The 27710-nt window shown below is 44.0% G+C and overlaps 1 protein-coding gene across 2 annotated transcripts in view; it reads left to right on the forward strand.

The window, feature by feature from the left end:
- Nucleotides 1–27710, forward strand: part of LOC142108566 (NACHT, LRR and PYD domains-containing protein 12-like) — a 154417-nt gene that overhangs the window by 3934 nt on the left and 122773 nt on the right. For both annotated transcript variants that reach the window (XM_075192331.1, XM_075192332.1), the window contains exons 2-6: nt 9394–9487; nt 10997–11071; nt 18557–18717; nt 20234–20411; nt 24892–24957. In XM_075192331.1, coding sequence (XP_075048432.1) covers nt 11017–11071; nt 18557–18717; nt 20234–20411; nt 24892–24957 — 460 coding nt within the window. In that variant the 5' untranslated portion in view covers nt 9394–9487; nt 10997–11016. The remainder of the gene's footprint in view (nt 1–9393; nt 9488–10996; nt 11072–18556; nt 18718–20233; nt 20412–24891; nt 24958–27710) is intronic.

Below are 27710 nucleotides of genomic sequence, written 5' to 3' on the forward strand. Positions count from 1 at the left end.
CAGTGAGCGCAGTCACACAGTCTATGTAGCAGGTTAGTGTGTGATTGGATGGTGATGTCACACAGTGAGCGCAGTCACACAGTCTATGTAGCAGGTTAGTGTGTGATTGGATGGTGATGTCACAGCGCAGTCACACAGTCTATGTAGCAGGTTAGTGTGTGATTGGATGGTGATGTCACAGCGCAGTCACACAGTCTATGTAGCAGGTTAGTGTGTGATTGGATGGTGATGTCACAGCGCAGTCACACAGTCTATGTAGCAGGTTAGTGTGTGATTGGATGGTGATGTCACACAGTGAGCGCAGTCACACAGTCTATGTAGCAGGTTAGTGTGTGATTGGATGGTGATGTCACAGTGCAGTCACACAGTCTATGTAGCAGGTTAGTGTGTGATTGGATGGTGATGTCACAGTGCAGTCACACAGTCTATGTAGCAGGTTAGTGTGTGATTGGATGGTGATGTCACAGCGCAGTCACACAGTCTATGTAGCAGGTTAGTGTGTGATTGGATGGTGATGTCACACAGTGAGTGCAGTCACACAGTCTATGTAGCAGGTTAGTGTGTGATTGGATGGTGATGTCACAGCGCAGTCAGACAGTCTATGTAGCAGGTTAGTGTGTGACTGGATGGTGATGTCACACAGTGAGCGCAGTCACACAGTCTATGTAGCAGGTTAGTGTGTGATTGGATGGTGATGTCACACAGTGAGCGCAGTCACACAGTCTATGTAGCAGGTTAGTGTGTGATTGGATGGTGATGTCACACAGTGACCACAGTCACACAGTCTATGTAGCAGGTTAGTGTGTGATTGGATGGTGATGTCACACAATGAGCGCAGTCACACAGTCTATGTAGCAGGTTAGTGTGTGATTGGATGGCGATGTCACACAGTGAGCGCAGTCACACGGTCTATGTAGCAGGTTAGTGTGTGATTGGATGATGATGTCACACAGTGAGCGCAGTCACACAGTCTATGTAGCAGGTTAGTGTGTGATTGGATGGTGATGTCACAGCGCAGTCACACAGTCTATGTAGCAGGTTAGTGTGTGATTGGGTGGTGATGTCACACAGTGAGCGCAGTCACACAGTCTATGTAGCAGGTTAGTGTGTGATTGGATGGTGATGTCACACAGTGAGCGCAGTCACACAGTCTATGTAGCAGGTTATTGTGTGATTGGATGGTGATGTCACACAGTGAGCGCAGTCACACAGTCTATGTAGCAGGTTAGTGTGTGATTGGATGGTAATGTCACAGCGCAGTCACACAGTCTATGTAGCAGGTTAGTGTGTGATTGGATGGTGATGTCACAGCTCAGTCACACAGTCTATGTAGCAGGTTAGTGTGTGATTGGATGGTGATGTCACACAGTGAGCGCAGTCACACAGTCTATGTAGCAGGTTAGTGTGTGATTGGATGGTGATGTCACACAGTGAGCGCAGTCACACAGTCTATGTAGCAGGTTAGTGTGTGATTGGATGGTGATGTCACAGCGCAGTCACACAGTCTATGTAGCAGGTTAGTGTGTGATTGGATGGTGATGTCACACAGTGAGCGCAGTCACACAGTCTATGTAGCAGGTTAGTGTTTGATTGGATGGTGATGTCACACAGTGAGTGCAGTCACACAGTCTATGTAGCAGGTTAGTGTGTGATTGGATGGTGATGTCACACAGTGAGTGCAGTCACACAGTCTATGTAGCAGGTTAGTGTGTGATTGGATGGTGATGTCACACAGTGAGTGCAGTCACACAGTCTATGTAGCAGGTTAGTGTGTGATTGGATGGTGATGTCACAGCGCAGTCACACAGTCTATGTAGCAGGTTAGTGTGTGATTGGATGGTGATGTCACATAGTGAGTGCAGTCACACAGTCTATGTAGCAGGTTAGTGTGTGATTGGATGGTGATGTCACATAGTGAGCGCAGTCACACAATCTATGTAGCAGGTTAGTGCGTGATTGGATGGTGATGTCACACAGTGAGTGCAGTCACACAGTCTATGTAGCAGGTTAGTGCGTGATTGGATGGTGATGTCACACAGTGAGTGCAGTCACACAGTCTATGTAGCAGGTTAGTGTGTGATTGGATGGTGATGTCACATAGTGAGCGCAGTCACACAGTCTATGTAGCAGGTTAGTGCGTGATTGGATGGTGATGTCACACAGTGAGTGCAGTCACACAGTCTATGTAGCAGGTTAGTGTGTGATTGGATGGTGATGTCACACAGTGAGCGCAGTCACACAGTCTATGTAGCAGGTTAGTGTGTGATTGGATGGTGATGTCACAGCGCAGTCACACAGTCTATGTAGCAGGTTAGTGTGTGATTGGATGGTGATGTCACACAGTGAGCGCAGTCACACAGTCTATGTAGCAGGTTAGTGTGTGATTGGATGGTGATGTCACACAGTGAGCGCAGTCACACAGTCTATGTAGCAGGTTAGTGTGTGATTGGATGGTGATGTCACACAGTGAGTGCAGTCACACAGTCTATGTAGCAGGTTAGTGTGTGATTGGATGGTGATGTCACACAGTGAGGGCAGTCACACAGTCTATGTAGCAGGTTAGTGTGTGATTGGATGGTGATGTCTCACAGTGAGCGCAGTCACACAGTCTATGTAGCAGGTTAGTGTGTGATTGGATGGTGATGTCACAGTGAGTGCAGTCACACAGTCTATGTAGCAGGTTAGTGTGTGATTGGATGGTGATGTCACAGCGCAGTCACACAGTCTATGTAGCAGGTTAGTGTGTGATAGGATGGTGATGTCACACAGTGAGCGCAGTCACACAGTCTATGTAGCAGGTTAGTGTGTGATTGGATGGTGATGTCACAGCGCAGTCACACAGTCTATGTAGCAGGTTAGTGTGTGATTGGATGGTGATGTCACAGCGCAGTCACACAGTCTATGTAGCAGGTTAGTGTGTGATTGGATGGTGATGTCACAGCGCAGTCACACAGTCTATGTAGCAGGTTAGTGTGTGATTGGATGGTGATGTCACACAGTGAGCGCAGTCACACAGTCTATGTAGCAGGTTAGTGTGTGATTGGATGGTGATGTCACACAGTGAGCGCAATCACACAGTCTATGTAGCAGGTTAGTGTGTGATTGGATGGTGATGTCACAGCGCAGTCACACAGTCTATGTAGCAGGTTAGTGTGTGATTGGATGGTGATGTCACACAGTGAGCGCAGTCACACAGTCTATGTAGCAGGTTAGTGTGTGATTGGATGGTGATGTCACAGCGCAGTCACACAGTCTATGTAGCAGGTTAGTGTGTGATTGGATGGTGATGTCACAGCGCAGTCACACAGTCTATGTAGCAGGTTAGTGTGTGATTGGATGGTGATGTCACACAGTGAGCGCAGTCACACAGTCTATGTAGCAGGTTAGTATGTGATTGGATGGTGATGTCACAGCGCAGTCACACAGTCTATGTAGCAGGTTAGTGTGTGATTGGATGGTGATGTCACACAGTGAGCGCAGTCACACAGTCTATGTAGCAGGTTAGTGTGTGATTGAATGGTGATGTCACACAGTGAGCACAGTCACACAGTCTATGTAGCAGGTTAGTGTGTGATTGGATGGTGATGTCACACAGTGAGCGCAGTCACACAGTCTATGTAGCAGGATAGTGTGTGATTGGATGGTGATGTCACACAGTGAGCGCAGTCACACAGTCTATGTAGCAGGTTAGTGTGTGATTGGATGGTGATGTCACAGCGCAGTCACACAGTCTATGCAGCAGGTTAGTGTGTGACTGGATGGTGATGTCACAGCGCAGTCACACAGTCTATGTAGCAGGTTAGTGTGTGACTGGATGGTGATGTCACAGCGCAGTCACACAGTCTATGTAGCAGGTTAGTGTGTGATTGGATGGTGATGTCACACAGTGAGCGCAGTCACACAGTCTATGTAGCAGGTTAGTGTGTGATTGGATGGTGATGTCACAGCGCAGTCACACAGTCTATGTAGCAGGTTAGTGTGTGATTGGATGGTGATGTCACACAGTGAGCGCAGTCACACAGTCTATGTAGCAGGTTAGTGTTTGATTGGATGGTGATGTCACACAGTGAGTGCAGTCACACAGTCTATGTAGCAGGTTAGTGTGTGATTGGATGGTGATGTCACACAGTGAGTGCAGTCACACAGTCTATGTAGCAGGTTAGTGTGTGATTGGATGGTGATGTCACACAGTGAGTGCAGTCACACAGTCTATGTAGCAGGTTAGTGTGTGATTGGATGGTGATGTCACAGCGCAGTCACACAGTCTATGTAGCAGGTTAGTGTGTGATTGGATGGTGATGTCACATAGTGAGTGCAGTCACACAGTCTATGTAGCAGGTTAGTGTGTGATTGGATGGTGATGTCACATAGTGAGCGCAGTCACACAATCTATGTAGCAGGTTAGTGCGTGATTGGATGGTGATGTCACACAGTGAGCGCAGTCACACAGTCTATGTAGCAGGTTAGTGCGTGATTGGATGGTGATGTCACACAGTGAGTGCAGTCACACAGTCTATGTAGCAGGTTAGTGTGTGATTGGATGGTGATGTCACATAGTGAGCGCAGTCACACAGTCTATGTAGCAGGTTAGTGCGTGATTGGATGGTGATGTCACACAGTGAGTGCAGTCACACAGTCTATGTAGCAGGTTAGTGTGTGATTGGATGGTGATGTCACACAGTGAGCGCAGTCACACAGTCTATGTAGCAGGTTAGTGTGTGATTGGATGGTGATGTCACAGCGCAGTCACACAGTCTATGTAGCAGGTTAGTGTGTGATTGGATGGTGATGTCACACAGTGAGCGCAGTCACACAGTCTATGTAGCAGGTTAGTGTGTGATTGGATGGTGATGTCACACAGTGAGCGCAGTCACACAGTCTATGTAGCAGGTTAGTGTGTGATTGGATGGTGATGTCACAGTGAGTGCAGTCACACAGTCTATGTAGCAGGTTAGTGTGTGATTGGATGGTGATGTCACAGCGCAGTCACACAGTCTATGTAGCAGGTTAGTGTGTGATAGGATGGTGATGTCACACAGTGAGCGCAGTCACACAGTCTATGTAGCAGGTTAGTGTGTGATTGGATGGTGATGTCACAGCGCAGTCACACAGTCTATGTAGCAGGTTAGTGTGTGATTGGATGGTGATGTCACAGCGCAGTCACACAGTCTATGTAGCAGGTTAGTGTGTGATTGGATGGTGATGTCACAGCGCAGTCACACAGTCTATGTAGCAGGTTAGTGTGTGATTGGATGGTGATGTCACACAGTGAGCGCAGTCACACAGTCTATGTAGCAGGTTAGTGTGTGATTGGATGGTGATGTCACACAGTGAGCGCAATCACACAGTCTATGTAGCAGGTTAGTGTGTGATTCAATGGTGATGTCACAGCGCAGTCACACAGTCTATGTAGCAGGTTAGTGTGTGATTGGATGGTGATGTCACACAGTGAGCGCAGTCACACAGTCTATGTAGCAGGTTAGTGTGTGATTGGATGGTGATGTCACAGCGCAGTCACACAGTCTATGTAGCAGGTTAGTGTGTGATTGGATGGTGATGTCACAGCGCAGTCACACAGTCTATGTAGCAGGTTAGTGTGTGATTGGATGGTGATGTCACACAGTGAGCGCAGTCACACAGTCTATGTAGCAGGTTAGTATGTGATTGGATGGTGATGTCACAGCGCAGTCACACAGTCTATGTAGCAGGTTAGTGTGTGATTGGATGGTGATGTCACACAGTGAGCGCAGTCACACAGTCTATGTAGCAGGTTAGTGTGTGATTGAATGGTGATGTCACACAGTGAGCACAGTCACACAGTCTATGTAGCAGGTTAGTGTGTGATTGGATGGTGATGTCACACAGTGAGCGCAGTCACACAGTCTATGTAGCAGGATAGTGTGTGATTGGATGGTGATGTCACACAGTGAGCGCAGTCACACAGTCTATGTAGCAGGTTAGTGTGTGATTGGATGGTGATGTCACAGCGCAGTCACACAGTCTATGCAGCAGGTTAGTGTGTGACTGGATGGTGATGTCACAGCGCAGTCACACAGTCTATGTAGCAGGTTAGTGTGTGACTGGATGGTGATGTCACAGCGCAGTCACACAGTCTATGTAGCAGGTTAGTGTGTGATTGGATGGTGATGTCACACAGTGAGCGCAGTCACACAGTCTATGTAGCAGGTTAGTGTGTGATTGGATGGTGATGTCACAGCGCAGTCACACAGTCTATGTAGCAGGTTAGTGTGTGATTGGATGGTGATGTCACACAGTGAGCGCAGTCACACAGTCTATGTAGCAGGTTAGTGTGTGATTGGATGGTGATGTCACAGCGCAGTCACACAGTCTATGTAGCAGGTTAATGTGTGATTGGATGGTGATGTCACAGCGCAGTCACACAGTCTATGCAGCAGGTTAGTGTGTGATTGGATGGTGATGTCACACAGTGAGCGCAGTCACACAGTCTATGTAGCAGGTTAGTGTGTGATTGGATGGTGATGTCACACAGTGAGCGCAGTCACACAGTCTATGTAGCAGGTTAGTGTGTGATTGGATGGTGATGTCACACAGTGAGCGCAGTCACACAGTCTATGTAGCAGGTTATTGTGTGATTGGATGGTGATGTCACATAGTGAGGGCAGTCACACAGTCTATGTAGCAGGTTAGTGTGTGATTGGATGATGATGTCACAGAGTGAGCTCAGTCGCACAGTCTATGTAGCAGGTTAGTGTGTGATTGGATGATGATGTCACAGAGTGAACGCAGTCACACAGTCTATGTAGCAGGTTAGTGTGTGATTGGATGGTAATGTCACATAGTGAGGGCAGTCACACAGTCTATGTAGCAGGTTAGTGTGTGATTGGATGATGATGTCACAGAGTGAACGCAGTCACACAGTCTATGTAGCAGGTTAGTGTGTGATTGGATGGTAATGTTACACAGTGAGTGCAGTGTGGTCACACAGTCCATGTGCCTGCAGGTGATATAGAAGTAGTAGTATTTAATTTGTCTATTGAAGAATTATTATTTGATCCACCATCACCAAATACATACTCTAGTATTTATTGCAAGATTGGTCAATCAAGACAGTGTCTTCTAGTAAATGCCAAAAATATTTTTATAGTTTTTTGACACACATAAGGACTGATGCTGTTTGGGATGTATATGCATAAAAAAATAAACTTTAATATGCTGCATGTAAAAATAGTCCAGATCTCATGATGCATCCTGCTCCTCACCAGTCACGTATAAACCAGGTTTCTGTCAAGCATACATGAGATACACTTACACCCAGCTGCCATAAGCAGAAGAAAACTTGATATTACAGGTTATAAGCAGCTGATGTTGGAAGCTACTGATAGTTATAAGCAAGATAACATCATGTAGCTTGGGGCTAATAATGGTTGTATACAAGATGAATCTGCTGATTTTCCTACTGAAATATTTCTAGTTATACCTCTTTTATATTCTTCCCATGGTGCAGAACTTCTTATTTGACCCACCGAATAGACACACTTGACGTTCCCTATGGTGAAGTGATGTGATCCATGAAAGATTGTAACACTTCAAACCATTACTATAAAAGTCCATCCACTTTTTTCCTTTTTTCCTAACTCTTGCGGAGGTGGTATTACATAAAAATTATTTTTTGTTTGAACATTCTTTTTATGTCCAACTAAGGGAACGGCGATGGGGTCTAATATTGCCCCTTTGTATGTGAATCTTTATGTTTAATTATGAATAATGGCATATTTGTCATGGTCATGTGTTTTTTTAAAAGTATCTTAGGTTAGATACATACATTTATTTTTATTTGGACTGAAGGTGGTGATGCTTTTCTAGATATACTCAATGGTCTTAACAATACTATACAATTTACATTGTCCTATAGTAAGCATATTGTTAATTTATAGGATTTTAAGGTTACTCACATCGAGCGGCAGTAGGTTGCATCTATTTACAGGAAGGAGACTGATAAAAATACCATTCTTTCTGTCCATGGTTTTCATCGCAACATTTCAATAAGGGACTTCCATATCCACAAATTATATGATACTTACTTTAGATATCACATAACCAGGGGGTGGATGGCAAATTTTAGCCTGGAGGGACAAAACTCGGCTCAGCAGCCTTTTAGGAACCTTTTAAAAGAACAAATTGCAGGTGGCCCAGAGACCAAGTCTAAGGTAGCCCACTGTGGGACCAGTCCGGCTGGCATATGCCTGCGAGAAACATTATTATTATTATTTATTTATAAAGACGCCACAGATTCCGTAGCTCCGGATACAAAAGCAAGTAACAAACAGAGGAGGTAATGGGCAGCACGGTGGCTTAGTGGTTAGCACTTCTGCCTTACACCACTGGGGTCATGAGTTCAATTCCTGACTATCTGTGAGGAGTTTGTATGTGCTCCCCGTGTTTGCGTGAGTTTCCACCGGGTGCTCCGGTTTCCTCCCATACTCAAAAAACATACTAGTAGGTTAATTGACTGCTAACAAATTGACACTAGTCTGTGTGTCTGTCTGTGTTTGTGTATTAGGGAATTTAGACTGTAAGCCCCAATGGGGCAAGGACTCATGTGAGTGAGTTCTCTGTACAGCGCTGCTAAATTAGTGGCGCTATATAAATGATGATGATGAATACACATAAGTAGCACAGATGGGTGTGAGTAATACTATGGGGGTTCACACATAGTGCAGCAAAAAACATGACGGGAAGTACAAGGGTGTCAGACAGTAGATGGATGTGGGACAATAGGTAGAGAGGTCCCTACCCGCAAGAGCTTACATTCTAGAGGGAGGGGTGGTGAGTGACAGTAGGACCAACTGGGAGAAAATGGAGATGACAGGCAAGGAAGGGGAGGTGATGGATAGAAGGGTTAACATGAGATTTATTCAGCAATTGAGACGTGCATAAGTTTAGGCAAAAACAACCTACTTGTCCGTAAAGATTTCACTAATAAAATTACCGCACCGTGTCTTCATTTTTATTCTGCTACCAATATGGCCACAACAAATGCAACTCATATAAGCAGAAACAAATTATTTTTTCTTGAACATCAGATATGAGGACAATGTACAAATAATCAATGTACAAATGAGCAAGATAGTATTCTGGATTTCTTAGTAACAACCTGGATTTCTTAAAAAGCAATTCATAAGGAGCTACAGACGTCCCAAAAAATAACTGTCCATACACGGCTAGTCACTGAATGCAGTCAATGCATTAATAAGTTCACCTCCATTGCTTTACCTCTACTTGATCCTGCAGCTAAGACACACCCCCTTACAATTTACGTATTTAAAGTCATTATTTCCTAAACAAAGGCTCGGCCAACACACACACACCTGAATACAAACAAAATACTTTGTCTATGTTTTATTTTTCCAGGAGCAGACAACATCAAGTCTCTCTCGTTCCTCCCATCCCCTCCCCCAACAGCATGCAGATAATGGAAGCAGAATGAGGAACACATACAGGAATCGTAAGAGTTCACCTATCGACAGATATGTTACATAATAACCTAGCAGTGATGGAGGACATACACATATCTGAAGGATAATGCAGTAGATTATACTGGGAATTGTAAAATGAGAACATGGGAATTATAATGCTATATTGATATAGATATCTGGGAATGCTGAGATAATGATATGTAAATAGATGAATGGTAATGACTGTTATATACTCATATGGGGCTGATATCTGGATAGATGGGAATGTAGGAGCTTTAATATAGAGACATGGAATAAAAGTATACACAAAAAGATAGGAGACCATTGGGAAGAGATCAGTAACGAAAGATAATATCTACGTTGAACTGTTATACATTATATGTACTATGTGTAAGAATATGTAACTGAAAATATATGTTGTAACATTGTTGTGTAAGTAAAATATTTTATTTTATAGATTTATATCTGCACTGTGATTGTTTTATATAGTATGTTCTGTCTTAATGTTCTTAAGTAACGCAGGCCTGGAGTTGGTGTGGTATAAATAGGGCAAGGGAAGGTGTGGATGCAATTAAACAATGAGAGGTCCTAGGAAGACTAGAGAGTTAGCAAGTGTATAGTAACATCTTTAATATGCTCCTATGTCTGGAGGTATGACATACATTAACAATCACATATTGCGTGCAGTTACTAGTAGATACAAATAACCATTAACACTGTAATGACCAGGCTAGTTTATAGATTCTAGACCAAACGCACTTTAGTATGTACACTGTTTGCTACTCGACGATTAAATAGCAAGAACTTTTTTTATGTGTTCGAGTAAATTTTATGTTGTTTTTATATATATATATATATTTTTATCGTTATAAGAGATAGATTATGATGATTATTTCCAAGCAAGTCGTGCATCCCTTGCATATGTTACTTTCATTTTTTCCATTTATTTTGATATGTAATATATGTCATTTTTATCTTTTTTTACATTTTATTAGAATTAGTTTTTATTAGATCAAAATAGACTTTGCATGTCTGTCTTCCTTATCCCCTATTGTACTTGTACTACAGATTGCCTTCTTTACTTACGTTGTCTGCAATGGAATGACGGGCTTGTCTGGCACCCTAAAACAAAGATTGCAAAATGTACCACTTCTACTTGAATATACACTATATACTGTATACTTTACTGTTCCTACCATTACTATTTACATTTACACACACTAGACCCAGAACAGAACCCTGAACAGTGATCTCGCATAATATACCAATTCAGTGCCCATTTCATGGTGGCCCAGTGCCCCAGCAGACCGACTAAAATAGATTTAAAAACATATAAATAGGACATGACATCCCAATACCAAAAGTGAACTTGTGCTGCAGGCCTGCCTTATTTACTGTTTTATAAATGACCTTTTTGTACATTTTATATATATATATATATATATATATATATATATATATATATATATATATATATATATATGTCTATTATATATTTTTATTATAATTATATTAATATATTAATTTCTTTCCTTGAGATCGATTACCCTGGTGAATAATGGAATGGTTCCACACAGAATTTGAAACTCAAGGACGGTATTCGTATATACTGGGTAAATATAAGTGTCAAGATCTGCCCTGCTTCCTCTGCAGCATCGTCAGGATGCGGCTTCATCTTGCAGCTCCTGCCTCTGGGATTTATTGGACTTTATGTTTGTGTTTATTGAATGTTTCTGCCACAATACTTCTTATCCACTAGGGTTGCTGCTATTGTGCCTGTTTCTTCCTACTACTAGGAAGAAACAGAAAAACCTTTTAGCACTAATTAATCACCAGCACCTGATTGTCTCTCTATTTATACCTGCCACTCCCAGTATACCTTGCTGGTCGTTGTTGTTGTTGTATGTGCTGTACTGTACCCTGCTGTGCTCTTGGTTCACCTATTCCCTGGGTGTCACGACTCTGAATGATTTTGAAGATCCCTTGCCTCTGTTAGATAGAACTTGCCCAGGAGTGCAGAGTCTAACGGGTAGGAGGTATACACCAGGGATCCCCGCAAGGGAATATGGACTCCGCTGCTCCTATTCCGCAGGTCGTGGTCTCCTAGGCAAGTATTAGCAGAGGGTGGTGGAGGCAACACACAATGAGTAATAAGGATGATGATATTCACAGGATTAACAGTTCTCAGCTCACAAGCATCGGTAGGAATAATAAGAACACTGGAGTAATGCTGCAAATACATTACTGCTGCAAAGTAATGTATTGGCTGATGGTACAATAGAATGAAGCATATATATATATATATATATATATATCGGCAGATACTAAACACACAGCAAATTGGTCAGAACACAAAATGCAGATACATCATTATTATTATTATTATTATTATTAATTTTTATTTATAGGGCGCCACAAAGTATCCGTAGCGCCGTACAAGGACAAACAATGGCACAGTACAAGGTGAAGCAGCACAGTACAAGTAACAGTAAGCACTATAACTCTGGGGGCTCAGGCACAGCATGAAAGAGGGAGGGAGGGGAAAAGTGAGTATAGGCAGGTAACTATGGCCCAAGAGGGTGGGCACGGATGACAAGTAAAGAGTCACTGAGGGGAGCGGAGAGAAGCGAGAGGAGACAAAGGGCAGAGGGTTGGAGAGGAGGTGAACTGAGTAGCTGGAGAGCGCAGTTAAAAGTGATGGAAACAGGAGGTAGGAGAGCCCTGCTCAAAGGAGCGTACAATCTAAAGGGAGGGGAAGACAGACAGGCACATGGATGAGACGGAGATGGAGTCGAGGAAGGGGGAGAAGGGAAGAAGGGATGAGAAAGAGAGGTAGCCGACCGGTGGGAGTTTAGGCATGAGACTGGAAGGCTTTAAGGAAAAGGTGGGTTTTTAATGTTCGTTTGAAAGAGGACAGATTAGGGGAAGTTCTGATGGAGCGGGGGAGCTTGTTCCAATGGAGGGGAGCGGCGCGGGAGAAGTCTTGGATACGTGCGTGAGAGGAGGTAATCAGAGGGGAAGAGAGGCGACGATCGTTGGACGATCGCAGTGGGCGGGAGGGAGTGTGAATAGAGATTAGGTTAGAGATGTAGGGAGCAGTGGAGTTGGCAAGGACCTTGTAAGTCAGAGTGAGGAGCTTGAAAAGGATTCTGTAGAGGAAGGGGAGCCAGTGAAGGGCTTGGTAGAGTGGGGAGACAGAGGTGGAACGGCGAGAGAGGAAAATAAGCCTAGCAGCGGCGTTAAGTACAGATCTAAGGGGAGCGAGATGAGAGAGGGGGAGGCCGATAAGGAGAAGGTTGCAGTAGTCCAAGCGGGAGATAATCAGAGAGTGGACGAGAGATTTGGTGGCATCCTGGGAGAGGAAGGGCCGAATGCGGGCAATGTTGCGAAGCTGGAAACAGCAGGATTTGGCGAGAGATTTAATGTGAGGGGCAAAGGAGAGAGAGGAGTCGAGGATGACACCTAGGCAGCGGAGTTGGGGAACAGGGGAGATAGATGAGTTGTCAACAGTGATGGAGAGGTCAGAGGGGAAGGAGGTACGAGAGGGAGGAAAGACAATGAGTTCAGTTTTAGCAAGATTGAGTTTAAGAAATCTAGAGGACATCCAGGAGGAGATGGCAGAGAGGCATGCGGATACCCTGGAAAGAAGGGAGGGAGAGAGATCAGGAGAGGAAAGGTAGAGTTGAGTGTCATCAGCATAAAGGTGGTACTTGAGGCCGAAGGAGCTGATGAGTGCACCCAGAGAAGAGGTGTATAGTGAGAATAGTAAGGGTCCAAGGACAGAGCCCTGAGGGACCCCGACTGGAAGGGAGGAAGAAGGGGAGAGAGAATCAGAGGTGGAAACAGAGAAGGAACGGTCGGCAAGGTAAGAGGTGAACCAGGAGAGGACGGTACCGGAGAGGCCAATGGACTGAAGGGTGTGAAGCAGGAGGGGGTGGTCAACGGTGTCAAAGGCCGCTGAGAGGTCGAGGAGAATCAGGAGGGAGTAGTGGCCCATGGCTTTAGCCGAGAGGAGATCGTTCGTAACTTGAGCCAGGGCAGTTTCAGTGGAATGGAGGGGGCGGAAGCCTGATTGGAGAGGGTCAAGGAGGGAGTGTTCAAAGAGGTAGGTGGAGAGACGGTTGCAGACAAGTCTCTCGAGTATTTTGGAGGCAAATGGGAGAAGGGAAATGGGGCGGTAATTAGAGAGTGAGGTGGGGTCAAGATTGGGTTTCTTGAGAATGGGTGAGACGAGAGCATGTTTAAAGGCGGAGGGGAAGATGCCGGTGGAGAGGGACAGATTAAAGAGGTGAGCGAGGTGGGAGCAGGTGGAGGCGGAAGGGAGCGAAGAAGGTGAGAAGGGATGGGGTCCTGGGGGCAGGTAGAAGGGGGGGGAAGAAGAAATGAGAGAGTGGACTTCCTCACCCGAGGTGGGGCGGAAGGAGAGAAGTAGTTGGTGGCTGGGGGGAGAGGGGGGAAGAGTGGAGGGGGGCGGAAGGGCGAGAGGGGGGGTGGCGGAAGAGTGGGTGGAGGAGGAGATTTCAAGTCTGATGGCCGCGATTTTTGAGGAGAAAAAGGAGGTGAAGTCATTGGCAGATAAGGAGGAAGGGAGGGGGGGAGGTGGGGGAGACAGGAGAGTGTTAAAGGTAGCGAAGAGGCAGCGGGGGTTGGAGGACTGGGAGGAGATGAGGGATTTAAAGAAGGATTGCTTAGCGAGCGAGAGGGCAGAGCTGTAGGAGAAGAGGATAAACTTGAAGTGGAGGAAATCAGCCAGGGAGCGAGATTTCCTCCAGTGGCGTTCGGCAGTAAGAGAGCATTTTTGGAGGAAACGGGTAAGTTTGGAGTGCCAGGGTTGGGGATTGGAGCAGCGAAGGTGGATGGGCTGGGCAGGGGCAACCGCATCAAGGGCGGCGGAGAGGGTTTGGTTATAGAGGGAGGCCGCCTGATTAGGGCAGGACAAGGGTGGAAAGGGGAGAGAGGAGAGTTTCGAGAGAAGTGGATAGAATAGCAGGATCAAGGGTGTCGAGATCGCGCCTGGACCGGGTAGATTTGGGTGGGGGGAGGGGTGCAGGAGTAGAGGAGAGAGAGAATGAGAGGAGATGGTGGTCCGAGAGTGGAAAGGGGGAGATAGTGAAGTCAGACAGACTGCAACGGTGGGAGAAGACAAGGTCAAGGGAGTGACCAAGGCAGTGGGTAGAAGAGGAGGTCCATTGGGAGAGGCCAAGGGAGGAAGAAAGGGCAAGGAGTTTGACGGAAGCAGGGTCGGTGGGGTTGTCAATAGGGATATTGAAGTCGCCAAGGATAATGGAGGGGATGTCAGAGGAGAGGTGGTGTGGAAGCCAAGCAGCAAAGTTGTCAAGGAAAAGGGAGGAGGGCCCAGGGGGACGGTATATGACAGAGACGCGGAGATGGATGGGGTAGAAGAGACGGATAGAGATGACTTCAAAAGAGGAGAAGGAGAGGGAGGGTTCAGGAGGAATGAGTCTGAAAGTACAGGTGGAGGATAGGAGAATGCCCACTCCACCGCCTGGGCGGTCTCCAGGTCTGGCGGAGTGGGTGAAGGAGAGGCCGCCATAGGAGAGAGCGGCAGGGGAGGCAGTGTCGGAATCAGTGAGCCAGGTTTCGGTAATGGCAAGAAGGTTAAGAGAGTTAGATAAGAAGAGGTCATGGATAGAGGGGAGTTTGTTGCGGACGGATCTAGCATTCCAGAGGGCACAGGAGAAAGGGAGGGAAGGGAGAGGGGAGATGGGGATAAGGTTGGCAAGGCTAGCGGTGCGCGGGGGAGTGCGGGGACAGGAGCGTGAAGTTGGGCGAGGTGAGAGTATGGGTATGGCAAGTGAACAGGGAGGCATGGTGGGGTGGGGGAGGAGTGGAAGAAGTAGAGGGGACCGAAGAATCGTCTGAAGCAGAGGGGCGGGAGAGGAGGACAGGGGGAGTCAGAAGGTAGACAACAGGAATTTAGATAAGTGAGTTAAATAAAGTAATAGCCAACAATGACAATGGACAGGGGGAGTCAGAAGGTAGACAAGAGGAAATGAGATAAGTGAGTTAAATAAAGTAATAGCCAACAATGACAATGACGGTGGGGAGAGGTGTGGCAAAGAGGCTAGGCAAGGCAAGCCGTGTTAAATGAGACAGAGAGGCGTGAGCGGGGAACAAAGAGACAAGAAAGGCCAATAGACGGAGAGCAGAGGAGTACCAAGGGAGAAATAAAATGCTGTTGGAATAGATTAAGAAATGCAAATAGAAATAATTAAATTATAATTAAATACAGTAAATAAGAGAAGCAAATAGAAATAATTAAATACAGTAAATAAGTAAATAAGAAATGCAAATAGAGATAAATAAATACAGTAAATGCAATAAAAACAGAGCGAAAAATAAAAATAAGTACAGTAATGCAATAAAAATAGAGAGCGAAAAATAAAAATAAAGAATGGAGAAAATAAATATAAAAATATAATAAATAAAGAAATAAATAAAGAAATACAAGTGGAATAAAAATAAAAATAAGGCCTACAAAGGAAGCCGAGAACAATAAATACAGTACAATATGGACTAGGGTGAAAACAGGAGAATGAGAACAAACCCGGGAGATGAGACAAAGTCACTGGGCGAAAGTCTGTGAAGTCTGAGATGAGACAAAGTCGCTGGAAGAAAGTCTGCGACGTCTGTGGTTGCCAGGAGACTTAGAAGCAGGAGCTTCAGGCAGCGGGTGTCCAGAGGTGTGCGGGGCCGATTACCACAGGTCGCTGTAGTTCTCAGGAGGGCCAGAGATCAGGAACGGCAGCGAGCAGCAGGCAGCGTGGAAGGCAGGCCAAGGCTGTGGGTGTCCAAGGGAACTTGTCAGGAAGACTACGCGGCGGTGACCAGGAGACACAGGCAGCTCAGGCGGCAGGAGACAGCGGACGGATAAGGGTGAGCAGGAAGCGGTACCAGAGACGGCGGCGGCGGTCAGAGAGGAGCCACGTGTAGAGGATGGATGGGGAAGACGGCAGGAGACAGCAGGCGAGTCCAGGCAGTGGGAGACACGAGGCGACCCAGGCGGGTCCGAGTCAGCAGATGGCAGGCGGGCTGATAACCACAAAGTCAACTCCATTTAGCGTGTGTAGCCAAGGTGTGTGTGTAGCCAAGGATCTGAGTAATCAGATGTTACCAATGAAAATGAACTTGTAAAGCAATATCCTGTCTGATGAAAATGTGCAGCAGCCTTCAGTCCTTGCTGTGATAATAGTCCAGGAGGAAACGGGTCTTCATGTGCTTCTTGAAATCCTGCTGTCCAGACTTCATGACCCATGGATCCCTCTCAGCTGCATATATAGACTTGAGTTAGAAAACGACAATTCAAAACTCCATCTTGCACCTTCCTGAATGAAATCCAAGCATCATCATGCTACTTCATAGTTGGTAACCCTTGACAACGGCATGGGACGAGTAAAACAATAGTTCAAACGCAAGGGTGGTAGATGGAGAATACTTGGATCCAATAACGTAACACACGGCAGATAGATATGAATCACTGGTACAGCAATAGTCCAGACAGAATGATAATGTAGAACTGGCTGATCCGAAAACAACGATGATCCAATATAGCAGGTGGGTTACTGGTATCACGACAGTACTCTTTATAGAAAGCAATAAGCGTTGAACTTAATGGTTCTACAGATGACAATCCCAATAGATCCGAATGAATGTAAGTACAACAAACCGTTCGTTACCTAGAAGTAGCAGAGAAATGCAAAGTATCTGAGCTGTGCGTGGAACTACAGATGACAGGTAAGTTCAGCAGGAGACACACCACAGGAACATAGCGATGTTGAATAGCCGAGTAGACATGGAAATTTGAGCCATAAGATTAAGCACAGGTGCAGCAAATAATTCAGTGTAGAGGTTCAGCGTGCAGGTGAACAGCAGCGAGGAGTTTCAAATGAGCCCAGCATGGAACTACAAATGACAGGTACCTTCAGTAGTAGATTAATCAATGAAGTAGTAGCGCTGTTACACCAGTCGGAAAGACATGGAAACTTGAGCCGTAGGATTAGCCACAAATGCAGAAGGTAATTCACCATAGAGGTTCAGCTTGCAGGTGAACAGCAGAGAGGCGTTTCAGCGGTGGACACACAAGAGGTCAAGTACTGGCAGCCAAATCCAAATGCAGACTGAGTAACACGAAGAACAGGCAATGAGCCAAGGACCATGGATAGTTTAAATAATACTCCAGAACCAATGAGAATCGGGAGGAGGTTCAGAACAAAGTAGACAAGGAACACCTGTGCAAAAATAGTGTCTCAGAAACAGGAGTAAGCTCAAACATCGTTCCTAGAGGAAAGTCACAGCGCCAGCACCTAGCTATGGGACCGGCATGTGACACTGGGATTTCTTCATACTACCTGTTCACCTGCATGTGTTCCTGGTATTTGCTTTCTGCATCTCCCTGCAATCCTTGTCCTTATATCTACACCATCTGGTTTGTACCATACAGCAATAAACATTTTCACCATATTCCAGGTTCCTTAGCTATGATTTCTACATTGAAGTGTGACCATAAGTGACTAATACAACGTACAGATAATCAGACTGAGAGACAATCAAATAATAAAACATTATTTCAGGTGTAACTGTTGAAGTACCATTCTTTTTAGCAGTTGGCCAGAATAAATAATTTAATTTTATGTCTGCAAGGCTGCAACTTAAACTGCTGCCCTTACTGGTTCACATATTACCTATATCACACAAAACAACCAGCTATATACTTACTGTACATTATTCCAACATGATGGAAATGTCACATGATCACTGTCTATGAGTTATAGTATTGAAGCCTGGCATAAACCTTTATACATGCATCAATCTCATACCTGCCCACCTTTTAGACCTTGGAGGGGAAATACGGGGAACATGACATCATAATTTGCATAATCAAGGCCCCATACACTGCTGGGGTGGTCTGATCAATCTGTTTTTTTTCCAATGAGACAACCTGTATCACACAGCTTTCCTATACCTAGTATAGAGATTTACCAAACTCTTATTATATATCCCTGCTGTGCATATGATATAGCTGTATGACTGTTATTTCTTAGTAATGATGATGTATTTTCTTCTCCTTCTCTATATAGGTGACGCAGAGAAGTTCCATGAGCGTCTATATCATTATGAAGATTCAGCACTGAGGATGTTATATGAATATTACAGAGACGATCTTATCTACATTGTGGAGTCCTTGAACACTCGCTCTTTCCTCAGTGAACTGAAATTAGTGACTAAACTCAAGCTAGAGGTATGGGAACTCTTACCATATTTACCAATGAACGTTATATTCAAATAATTTTCACATTTCTAAAAAGAACCTTTTTATATCAGATGTAGTGTAAGTAGAGCAATAGCCTAAAAACTACAATTTAATTTGGTCAACTAGTCTTGTATTCCTTTAAAGTAACAGGGTTTTCAAGTACTAGAAATTTCTTACTAGGATTGCTCTTACACCATATGGTGATGTGTGATGTGTTTGGCACATATTTAAAATTAAATTTATAACTTGTATTCTAAACAATTCATGGACTTTTTATCGGCAGAGTAAGGAAGACCTGGTGCTTATTCCATGGGATAAACGCCCCCCTTTTGAGCTATTTACCTTTGATACATATGAGCCTGATTCATCTTAGAACTTAAGTCCATTTGCATGGCGTATCTGGCGTGAAACAGCACGCAACTGAACAGGACTTACGCCAGTTAACGCAATTGGATGCATTTCATGTCCAAACGCGACTGACCCAACTGCCTACGATTTGAAGGGCAGAGCTTGGGTGGGATGGGGTGGATGAACGTAGACAATGTACAGTAATGGAGTACCTACACAGATGTGGCTTATTCAAGCTCTGAGCAACTCTAAAGTATGTGTTTTCTAGCCGTATCTTGGCAACAGCTACAGGGCAGGTGTAAGTGAAGACTGATAGTGATGACTACATGTTTGCATGCCACAACATATGTTTGCAAGTAAGAGAAACTCTAAAGAAGCATTTTATGTACAGTATGCATAATAACATATATTATTATTAATGATTATAGTATTAAGAGTTGTAAACGTAAATGGTGAGATTTTATATTGTACATATGCAATGCATGAATACGGGCAGACATGCGTACAAGTTACAGGCATTTTTTAAAAAGCAAGATGCGTTCACATTGCGTTTGAAGATAAATCAGGCCCATGATCCTCTTGCATTGCCCTATAGCATGCTGAACTCATTTTCAGATGTGTTTTATTTGTTCTCCAGCTTTACTTGCTTTGTGGACCTCTCCCGATTCCCCCCCCCCCCCCCCCACCACCATGGTCTCTTATCTTAACCTCACTATACCCATTTGCGGCAATATATAATCATATAATCTATTTGCAGCAATATATAATCATTGACCATCTCTTATATATGTAGAGTATTTTTGCTTTGCTTGCAGGAATTACATTTATGGTTAGGAAACCTCTAACTAGCTGATTTTAACCTATATAATACTGAGAAAAGTAAGATATTTATTTGAGTATACTACAACAGAAAAATGCCCCCCACCCCCACAAAAAAATTACTTAATTAATTACAGGATATCTGATAGGTTACCAAAGAAAACTCAGTGTGGTCATACATGGGCTCTATCCCTCTGGAAATAAATGGATTATAGAGCAATAATTTATAAAGTTTTCTTATAATTTGTTGGTTGTCTCTAGTACTTATTAAGTGAGAGGATAATTTTCTTTGCAAAGTGTCTATAAAATGATATCTGTGATCTTGTTTTCCTTCTAGCGCTATTTGTCGTTGAAAGAAGATCTTGGTGACTTTGTATTTGCTGAGACGTTGGTACAAGATATTTTGGAAGCAGGAAGAGAAGCTGTGATAGGTTTCTGGAAATGTCTCTATGCTCTAGTGGCCGATCATCCACATCCTAATTTACTGTCAATGCTGGATGAAATCCTTCACGGAGGTAACAATGGTCCGTTTTACACAATTCCGTAAATATACGGTAGACACAAATTTGGTGTCACCAAAATAACTTTGTGTTGCTCAGTGCAAAATTTCAAATGGCCTCTGTGATGGGATTGGCCGCCCCGAAACTAGTTACCACTGATTACAACTACTACTGGCGGTGAATGACCATACAAGCCGCCAGCCGACTGTGAGTGTCAACTGTGTACCAAAGTGGTTTCCCAGTTGTATCATTGCCATTCCCAGCTGCTGGAGCACCTCTGGTTGGACTGGTGGCTGAGTGTTAAGGATCAATGCAGGATTTAACGCTAATACAGTATATGTCTTAGAGTGAAGAGGGTGGAGTTGAGCAGCAGACTGTTCATCGTATTTATGGCTTAACACATCCACAATTTGCTTAACTTTCTAACAGCACAAAGTATGTAATGTTAATGTACAGTAATTACAACTACTGTACTGTATGTTCTCTGTTGTGCAAAGAAGGTCAACTGAAATGGTCCATCCTGAAATTGGACTGAGTGGTTCACAGAAGAACATTATGTACTGTACAGGACTGTATTTACCATGTGCATTTGGTGGATGTATTTATTCAAACCAGAGGCCTCCCATCTGCATGTACTGTGTACTGTATATCAACATTAATAGTAGCAGTCAGGTTTAGATCTTTGTGGTGTTATTGTTTTCTTACCTCATTTTTGCTATTATCTCACTCAATGGCTGATTTTTCTATGCCATCTTGATATGTGCAACGAATAACAGTTCCTGTTACTGTAAAGTGAAAAGACGGGACAGAGACATGGGTATTTAAATGATTCAAATTCCACTCAGGAGAGAGGCATGGACCGGTTGTTCATACATGTGTTTGTTTACAAAGTGTTTCAAGAGGTTGAGAAATTACGTACAAGGGAGGAGGTGTTGCAGACTCGGAACTATTAAGAGTTCAATTTACCATTCTCTCTACTAGTAGTTCACTGGCAAGATAGTTGTGTTAAGTGCGTATTGTCGCTAACCAATAACTATTGTCGAATCTCGATTTGTGTTTCCAACGCACAAAGATTTATTCTCAAAAAGTAGCAGTAGATATTCAAGCGAAAATTATAATAAGTACAGCCGTTACTTATCGCAGGCGCTCTGGATCCAGTGTACAGTCATTCAATCCTGAAGTCTGGGGACAAGATGTCTGCACACTAGATGAGGAGCTGCTGTTTATATGCACACAGAAATACAGTAATACAATGCAGAATGGTATAGCTTACTTCTATTGGTCCAGGTTTCAGGAAGGTCCAAGGGGTTGTCAATCATTGGCTAGTTCAACCTAAAGAATCCAAAGGAGGGGGTCATCTCTGCAGGGGGTATGCTCTGCTCTTCCCGCCAAGATTCCTTAGTCTTAAATAGTTCATAATTCCCTATCATTCATAACTTGCGTATGCACTCTGCGATTCCTTCGCAGAGTGGCCCGGACAGTTGCAAAAGTTAAGAGGAGTATTATGATACCACACATGATATGATTCCTTCAACCTGTGCCATATGTTTTACTGATATGCATATAACTTATGATATTACACATAAATACTACTATTTTTCGACATAAATGACTACGTGTTGCAACTACCATTAATGTGTACTATTTTACAAGTATGCGTGTTTGTGCGAATGTATGTAAAAGACTAAATACTGTTGTTGCCACGTGTTGCAGCTGTGTACGCCCTTTCACGCCGTAGCGTACCGTACGCATCTTTTCAGACAAAGACAACCAGGTTTGCTCGATTTTAATTGAAATGACTTTATCCGATATGCTGACTTCGACAGTTGCAACCTGTATTACAGGTTAAGTCAGAGTGCTAAATATTGTATTCACACACCTCTCCTATGTGTATACAATTACAATGACCGTGACATACATGGGAGGGTTGGCTGGGACTGTATGTTTACACGATTAACAGAACAAAAAAAAGTAGAGTGCTGGCAAGTCATATTAAGGTTTATTATTACGACATTAAAAACATATAGACCATATCAGATCACAGTGCTTAACATACAACTACACGCTCTTCTATAAAGAATGATTACAGCCGTTATTATTCAAATGTATTGAGACTGATCGAGCAAGTTGAACATTAAAATTCCAGACAATAAACGTCCAAGGAAGGGAACCAGCCATTAGTATTCTGGAATGTACAGTCACAAACAACCTAACGAATTAGATTCCAGCTATAGAGCCTTCGGGGAAAAGAATCAGTGGAACCCGGAGCATACTGTTCCAGGCAAATCTGCTATATTACCCCATAAATCTGCTCAAATAAACCCCAGAACATGCATGTAGAAATTGCATAGAATGACCAGCCATCTCTAATGACATATCCCCCCCTCCCAAAAATGTAGAATAGTCTACTTGGTATTGTCACAAATCTCAAAGTCCGACTTTTATTGATTGAAATCCAAACTTACATATGTGGGATGTCTGCTGGCGATCTTCCAGTTTAAACTTAGACGCGGTCCGTAGTACAAGCGGCAATGTCTTGTGATGTCAATACGTAGCCACGATCTGACTCAAAGTAAAATGCGTAAGGCATCTGCTGGGGATCTCCCAATGTGAATTCTTAGCCTTGGTCCATCTCCTAGTTTGCTTAGTAATGTAGACGGCAAGATCTTAGATGTTTAGTACTTCCCCATAATCGGTCCCTTAGTAGGCTAATGATGCAAGCAGCAGTCTCATTGAGTTGTTACTTACACATCTAAATACTTTGTGGCTAATTTAAACAGTGTAGCACAAGAGCATGCTAGTAAAAAGCAGCACCGATCAAATCACCTTATGCGTTTCTCTGCTTTAAATATCTGAGCAGCTTTTGATAAAGTCTACACAGACAATGGTGTGCAAAGGGGCACGAGACAGCACATTTCCCGAACACAGTGCACGGTGTAATTTAAAATATAATCAACTTAAAAAAACAGGCAGTGTGTCCCTTCCCCAAATTCTCTAACAGCTCAAGGCCTTGAGAACCTGGGCTGGTTTCCACAATAAGAGGGACTTAGGGACCCCTATCCATTAAACTGACACCACAGAGATAGCAATATTGCCACGCCAGGAGTCCAAGTCTTGTTAATTACCCCATGGGTCATGATGAACAGAATTCAAATATATCAGGTATATCTCAACACATGTAATTATTTACCTTTCAGCTTTTAAGCACAGGGCTCGTAGACACAATCCCCCTCCTCACCTTGATGACACTAGTCCTGCACAGACCAGCCTGGGTTTTGTTTTCGGCTTTTTAGGTGTTCCCATTGCTCATGGTTTACGTTTGGGGAGGGAAGGATACTCATTTTTATTTAAACAATGTAATGCATTTTAGAGGATTTAACTTGTTATTGTATTATATATTGGCTTTATTTTGTGACGCTCAAGCATTATACATTGAATAGTAAAAGTAATTTGTCATTGGCCATAGTCACTTTACTACATATCTATAAATCTATCTATTTATCTATCTTTAAATGAAAGATAAGCCTCTGTAAGAATGACAATTTTCTCGAATAACTAGATTAAAGAATATCCCAATAATATGAACAACACCTACTGTGGTATTTATTTGAATGAAAAGAGGCATTTATCTGATTCAATTCGAATAAATTATATTAAAATTATTTGAATCACACCTACTATGGTCTTTATTAAGAGTGACAAAGAATGGTTATAAAACAGGCAATATTTAGGCAAATTTACTACAAATTACATTCCAATAACTGGAACAACCCCAATTGCAGTATTTATTTGAGTCAAATAAGATGTTTGCAAATGTGGGGCTTCTATAAGACACAAGAAAGGAAGAATCTGTTCCTTAATGTACAGGATATTACACCTACAAATCTATTCACTGAACTAGTGTTTATCTATAAAGGACAGCTATTACACTATAAACTGTGTAACAACTCTGTAAAGTAAAAAACTGGTGTAGGGTACACACTGAGCAGTGTAGACAACAATTTTTGAGGGTGAAGCTTTTAAATCGGCAGATTTGGCAAGATTTCCTAGAGAGACACTAAGGGTAGATTTACTAAGCCTCTAAAATGGAAAATTAGAGGTGTGGTCCATAACATCCAATCAGATTCTAGCTATCATTTTCCAGAATGTACTACTAGATAAATGATAACTAGAATCTGGTTGCTATGGGCAACACCTACACTTTTCTTTTTTAGAAGCTTTTCTAAAGCTAACCCTAAGAGCTTACTTTTCGTACAACGAGGAATAATGAACGTGAAACTGGTGACATGTTGTAATGGCTATTGCTTTTATGATTGCTTCATTTTCATGTGCTTAGCTGTGATTGGTCACATTCTCCTTCCCTTGGTTTCTATTTGCTGAATCTCTTTTGAATTAGGATCAATCCACAAATGTATTTGATAGACCTTAAATTAAGGAGAGCTCTTAATGAATTGTCGCATTGGCCATTTTAATATGCTCTATAATTTGCATTTAGGTGACACATTGGTGGAGAAGATACTATTGGACAAATATGGACACAACCTGACTCCTGAGCTAAAAGGTAAATAATTACATGTGTTGAGATATATCTGATATATTTGAATTTTGTCATTATTTAATTTTTATTGACCTACATAGTGCTTTGATTGTGATGGATTGGTTTTCCTAGTTCATAGTTCATGTACAGAAAGTAAGCTCCCATGTACTAACATTAGAGATAAGTAAAATGTTTAAACATGTGTCTTTCAATTTGAGTGTGTGATGGTGAGTTAAACTTCTTGGGGCCTTAATCATTAAGGAACGTAAATTCTGATATAGGCCGTATTTTGCATAAAATCGCTCTGCGCATGACCAGGAATGGACTATACGACAGAGTATAAGTACATTCATCTAATCTACAGTTTCAAGGGCGAAACGGGGGAGAGGAGGGGCTTATGCACGTAGGCAATTTAACGTAATGGTGTGTGAAGATTGAGCGCATGCACATCCGTCTGACTCAAGCTTGGGCATCTCTAAGGTACATGATGTACCACTTGCACAAGCTTAAGGTCTGATGTAAGTGCCAAGTGATAGGGATGACGGAGCTGTGTGCGTGCTAGAACATGTGTTTGCAATCGAGCAACTGTAAAGATGGATTTGTATTTGTTAAATTTAGCATTCAGAACTGTTCCACATTATAGTCTGGTACATAAGGTACTAGATCTAGGGAAAAAGCAGTGCTGAAAAGGATAAGGGAGTTAAGGATGTTGGGGAGAAGAGGGTGAACAACACTACTGAAAGCTGAAGAGAGATCAAGGATGAATAGGGAGAAGTGACCATTTTCGAAAAAGGAAGTTGCTGTAGAGAGGGACAGGTTGAAGGGGTGAGCTATGTTCAGAAAAGTATTGGGAGGTGGGTGGTGGATGGAGTTGGGAAGGAGGGGTATCAAGGGGACAGGTTAATTTGGGGGAAAAGAAAAGCCAGTGAAAAAACTTGTCTTCAGTAATAGGAGAGAAAGAACTGAGACTGAGTAAGCGAGTGGAGGAAGCGTTAGGTATGGAGTGGTTGATATGGTGAGTGGAGATTTCTTGACCAATGGTATCGATGTTGCCTTTGAAGCAGGTGGCAAACTTATGAGCAGGGAGGGAAGAAGGGAAGGATGGTGAGATTGGACAGAAAAGCGAGTTGACAGTGGCAAAGTGGCGATGGGGTTGGCCGACTGGGTGAATATTTGGGATCTAAGGTAGGTGAGAGAGAGGACTATATAGTAAGACAACAGAATAAATTTGTAATGTGGGAAGTCTGCATTGGAGCGAGATATTCTCCATTTGCGCTCGGTGTGCGAGCAGTTTTGCAGGTTGCAGGAGCGCCAGGGTTGGGATTTGGATCGTCCGACATGGTGTGTGTGTGCGTGTGTGTGTGTGTGTGTGTGTGTGTGTGGTGGCTGGTGTTGGCTTGTCTACAGCTGTGGTGAGTGCACTGTTGTAGAATGAGGCTGCAGCATTAGGGCAGGATTGAGTAGAAATAGAAAGAAGTGGTTCAAGTGAGGCTGAGAAGAGGATTGGGTCAAAGCCATTTACCTGTTGCTGCGCACACACAAATTTTAATGCCGATGAGGCTGTAGGTGGCAAGGGGAGATAGAAGGAAAGGGGGTTGTGGTCAGAGATTGGAAAGACGGAGTTTGAGAAGCTGGATAGACCGCAGAAGGAAGTTTAGAGGCAGCAGTGTCAGTGGGTTTGTTGACATCCTCATGAATACGAGTGGGTAGGTCAGTAGAAGGGAAGTAAGAAAGCCAAGCTGCAAAGTTGTTGAGGAATTTGGAAATAGGGCACATGATGCAAACTTAGTAATAATATCTATAAGTCATGCTGTTTCCTCAGATGTTTCTCTCTGCTGCAGATAATTCTTTCTGCTCTGCCCACCCTTTTTCTCTCTCTCTCTTTCTCTCTCATCCCTTGCTTTCGCTCTCTTCCCTCCCTGGCTCTCTCTCACCTCCCTCCCTTCTCCCTCCCTCTCCTCTCCCTTCCTTCTACCTCCCTCGCTCTCTTCACCAGGGCAGAGGAAAGGAAGAGAGAGGGAGGAGTGGGAGGAGGAGAACAGAGAGGGAGGAGAGAGGGCGGGAGAGGACAGATAGTGAGGGAGAGGAAGGGGTCAGAGAGGGAGAGAAGATGACAGAGAGTGTGTGAGAGAGGTGGAGAGCAAGAGGACAGAGAGGTAGAGAGAGGGAGATGACACAGAGTGTGAGGGAGAGGGCAGAGAGGGAGAGGGCAGAGAGGGAGGGAAGAGGACAGAGAGAGGGAGATGACACAGAGTGTGAGGGAGAGGGCAGAGAGGGAGAGGGCAGAGAGGGAGGGAAGAGGACAGAGAGAGGGAGATGACACAGAGTGTGAGGGAGAGGACAGAGAGGGAGAGGACAGAGAGAGAGAGAGAGAGAGAGAGATGACAGAGATTGTGAGAGGGAGGTGGAGAGCAAGAGGACAGAGATTTAGAGAGAGTGAGAGATGACACAGAATGTGAGGGAGAGGGCAGAGAGGGAGGGAAGAGGACAGAGAGAGGGAGATGACACAGAGTGTGAGGGAGAGGGCAGAGAGGAAGGGAAGAGGACAGAGAGAGGGAGATGACACAGAGTGTGAGGGAGAGGGCAGAGAGGGAGAGGGCAGAGAGGGAGAGGGCAGAGAGGGAGGGAAGAGGACAGAGAGGGAGATGACACAGAGTGTGAGGGAGAGGGCAGAGAGGGAGGGAAGAGGACAGAGAGAGGGAGATGACACAGAGTGTGAGGGAGAGGGCAGAGAGGGAGGGAAGAGGACAGAGAGAGGGAGATGACACAGAGTGTGA

Source organism: Mixophyes fleayi, chromosome 12 (genome assembly GCF_038048845.1).
Source record: "Mixophyes fleayi isolate aMixFle1 chromosome 12, aMixFle1.hap1, whole genome shotgun sequence".
In the NCBI taxonomy this organism is placed as follows: Eukaryota; Metazoa; Chordata; class Amphibia; order Anura; family Limnodynastidae; genus Mixophyes; species Mixophyes fleayi.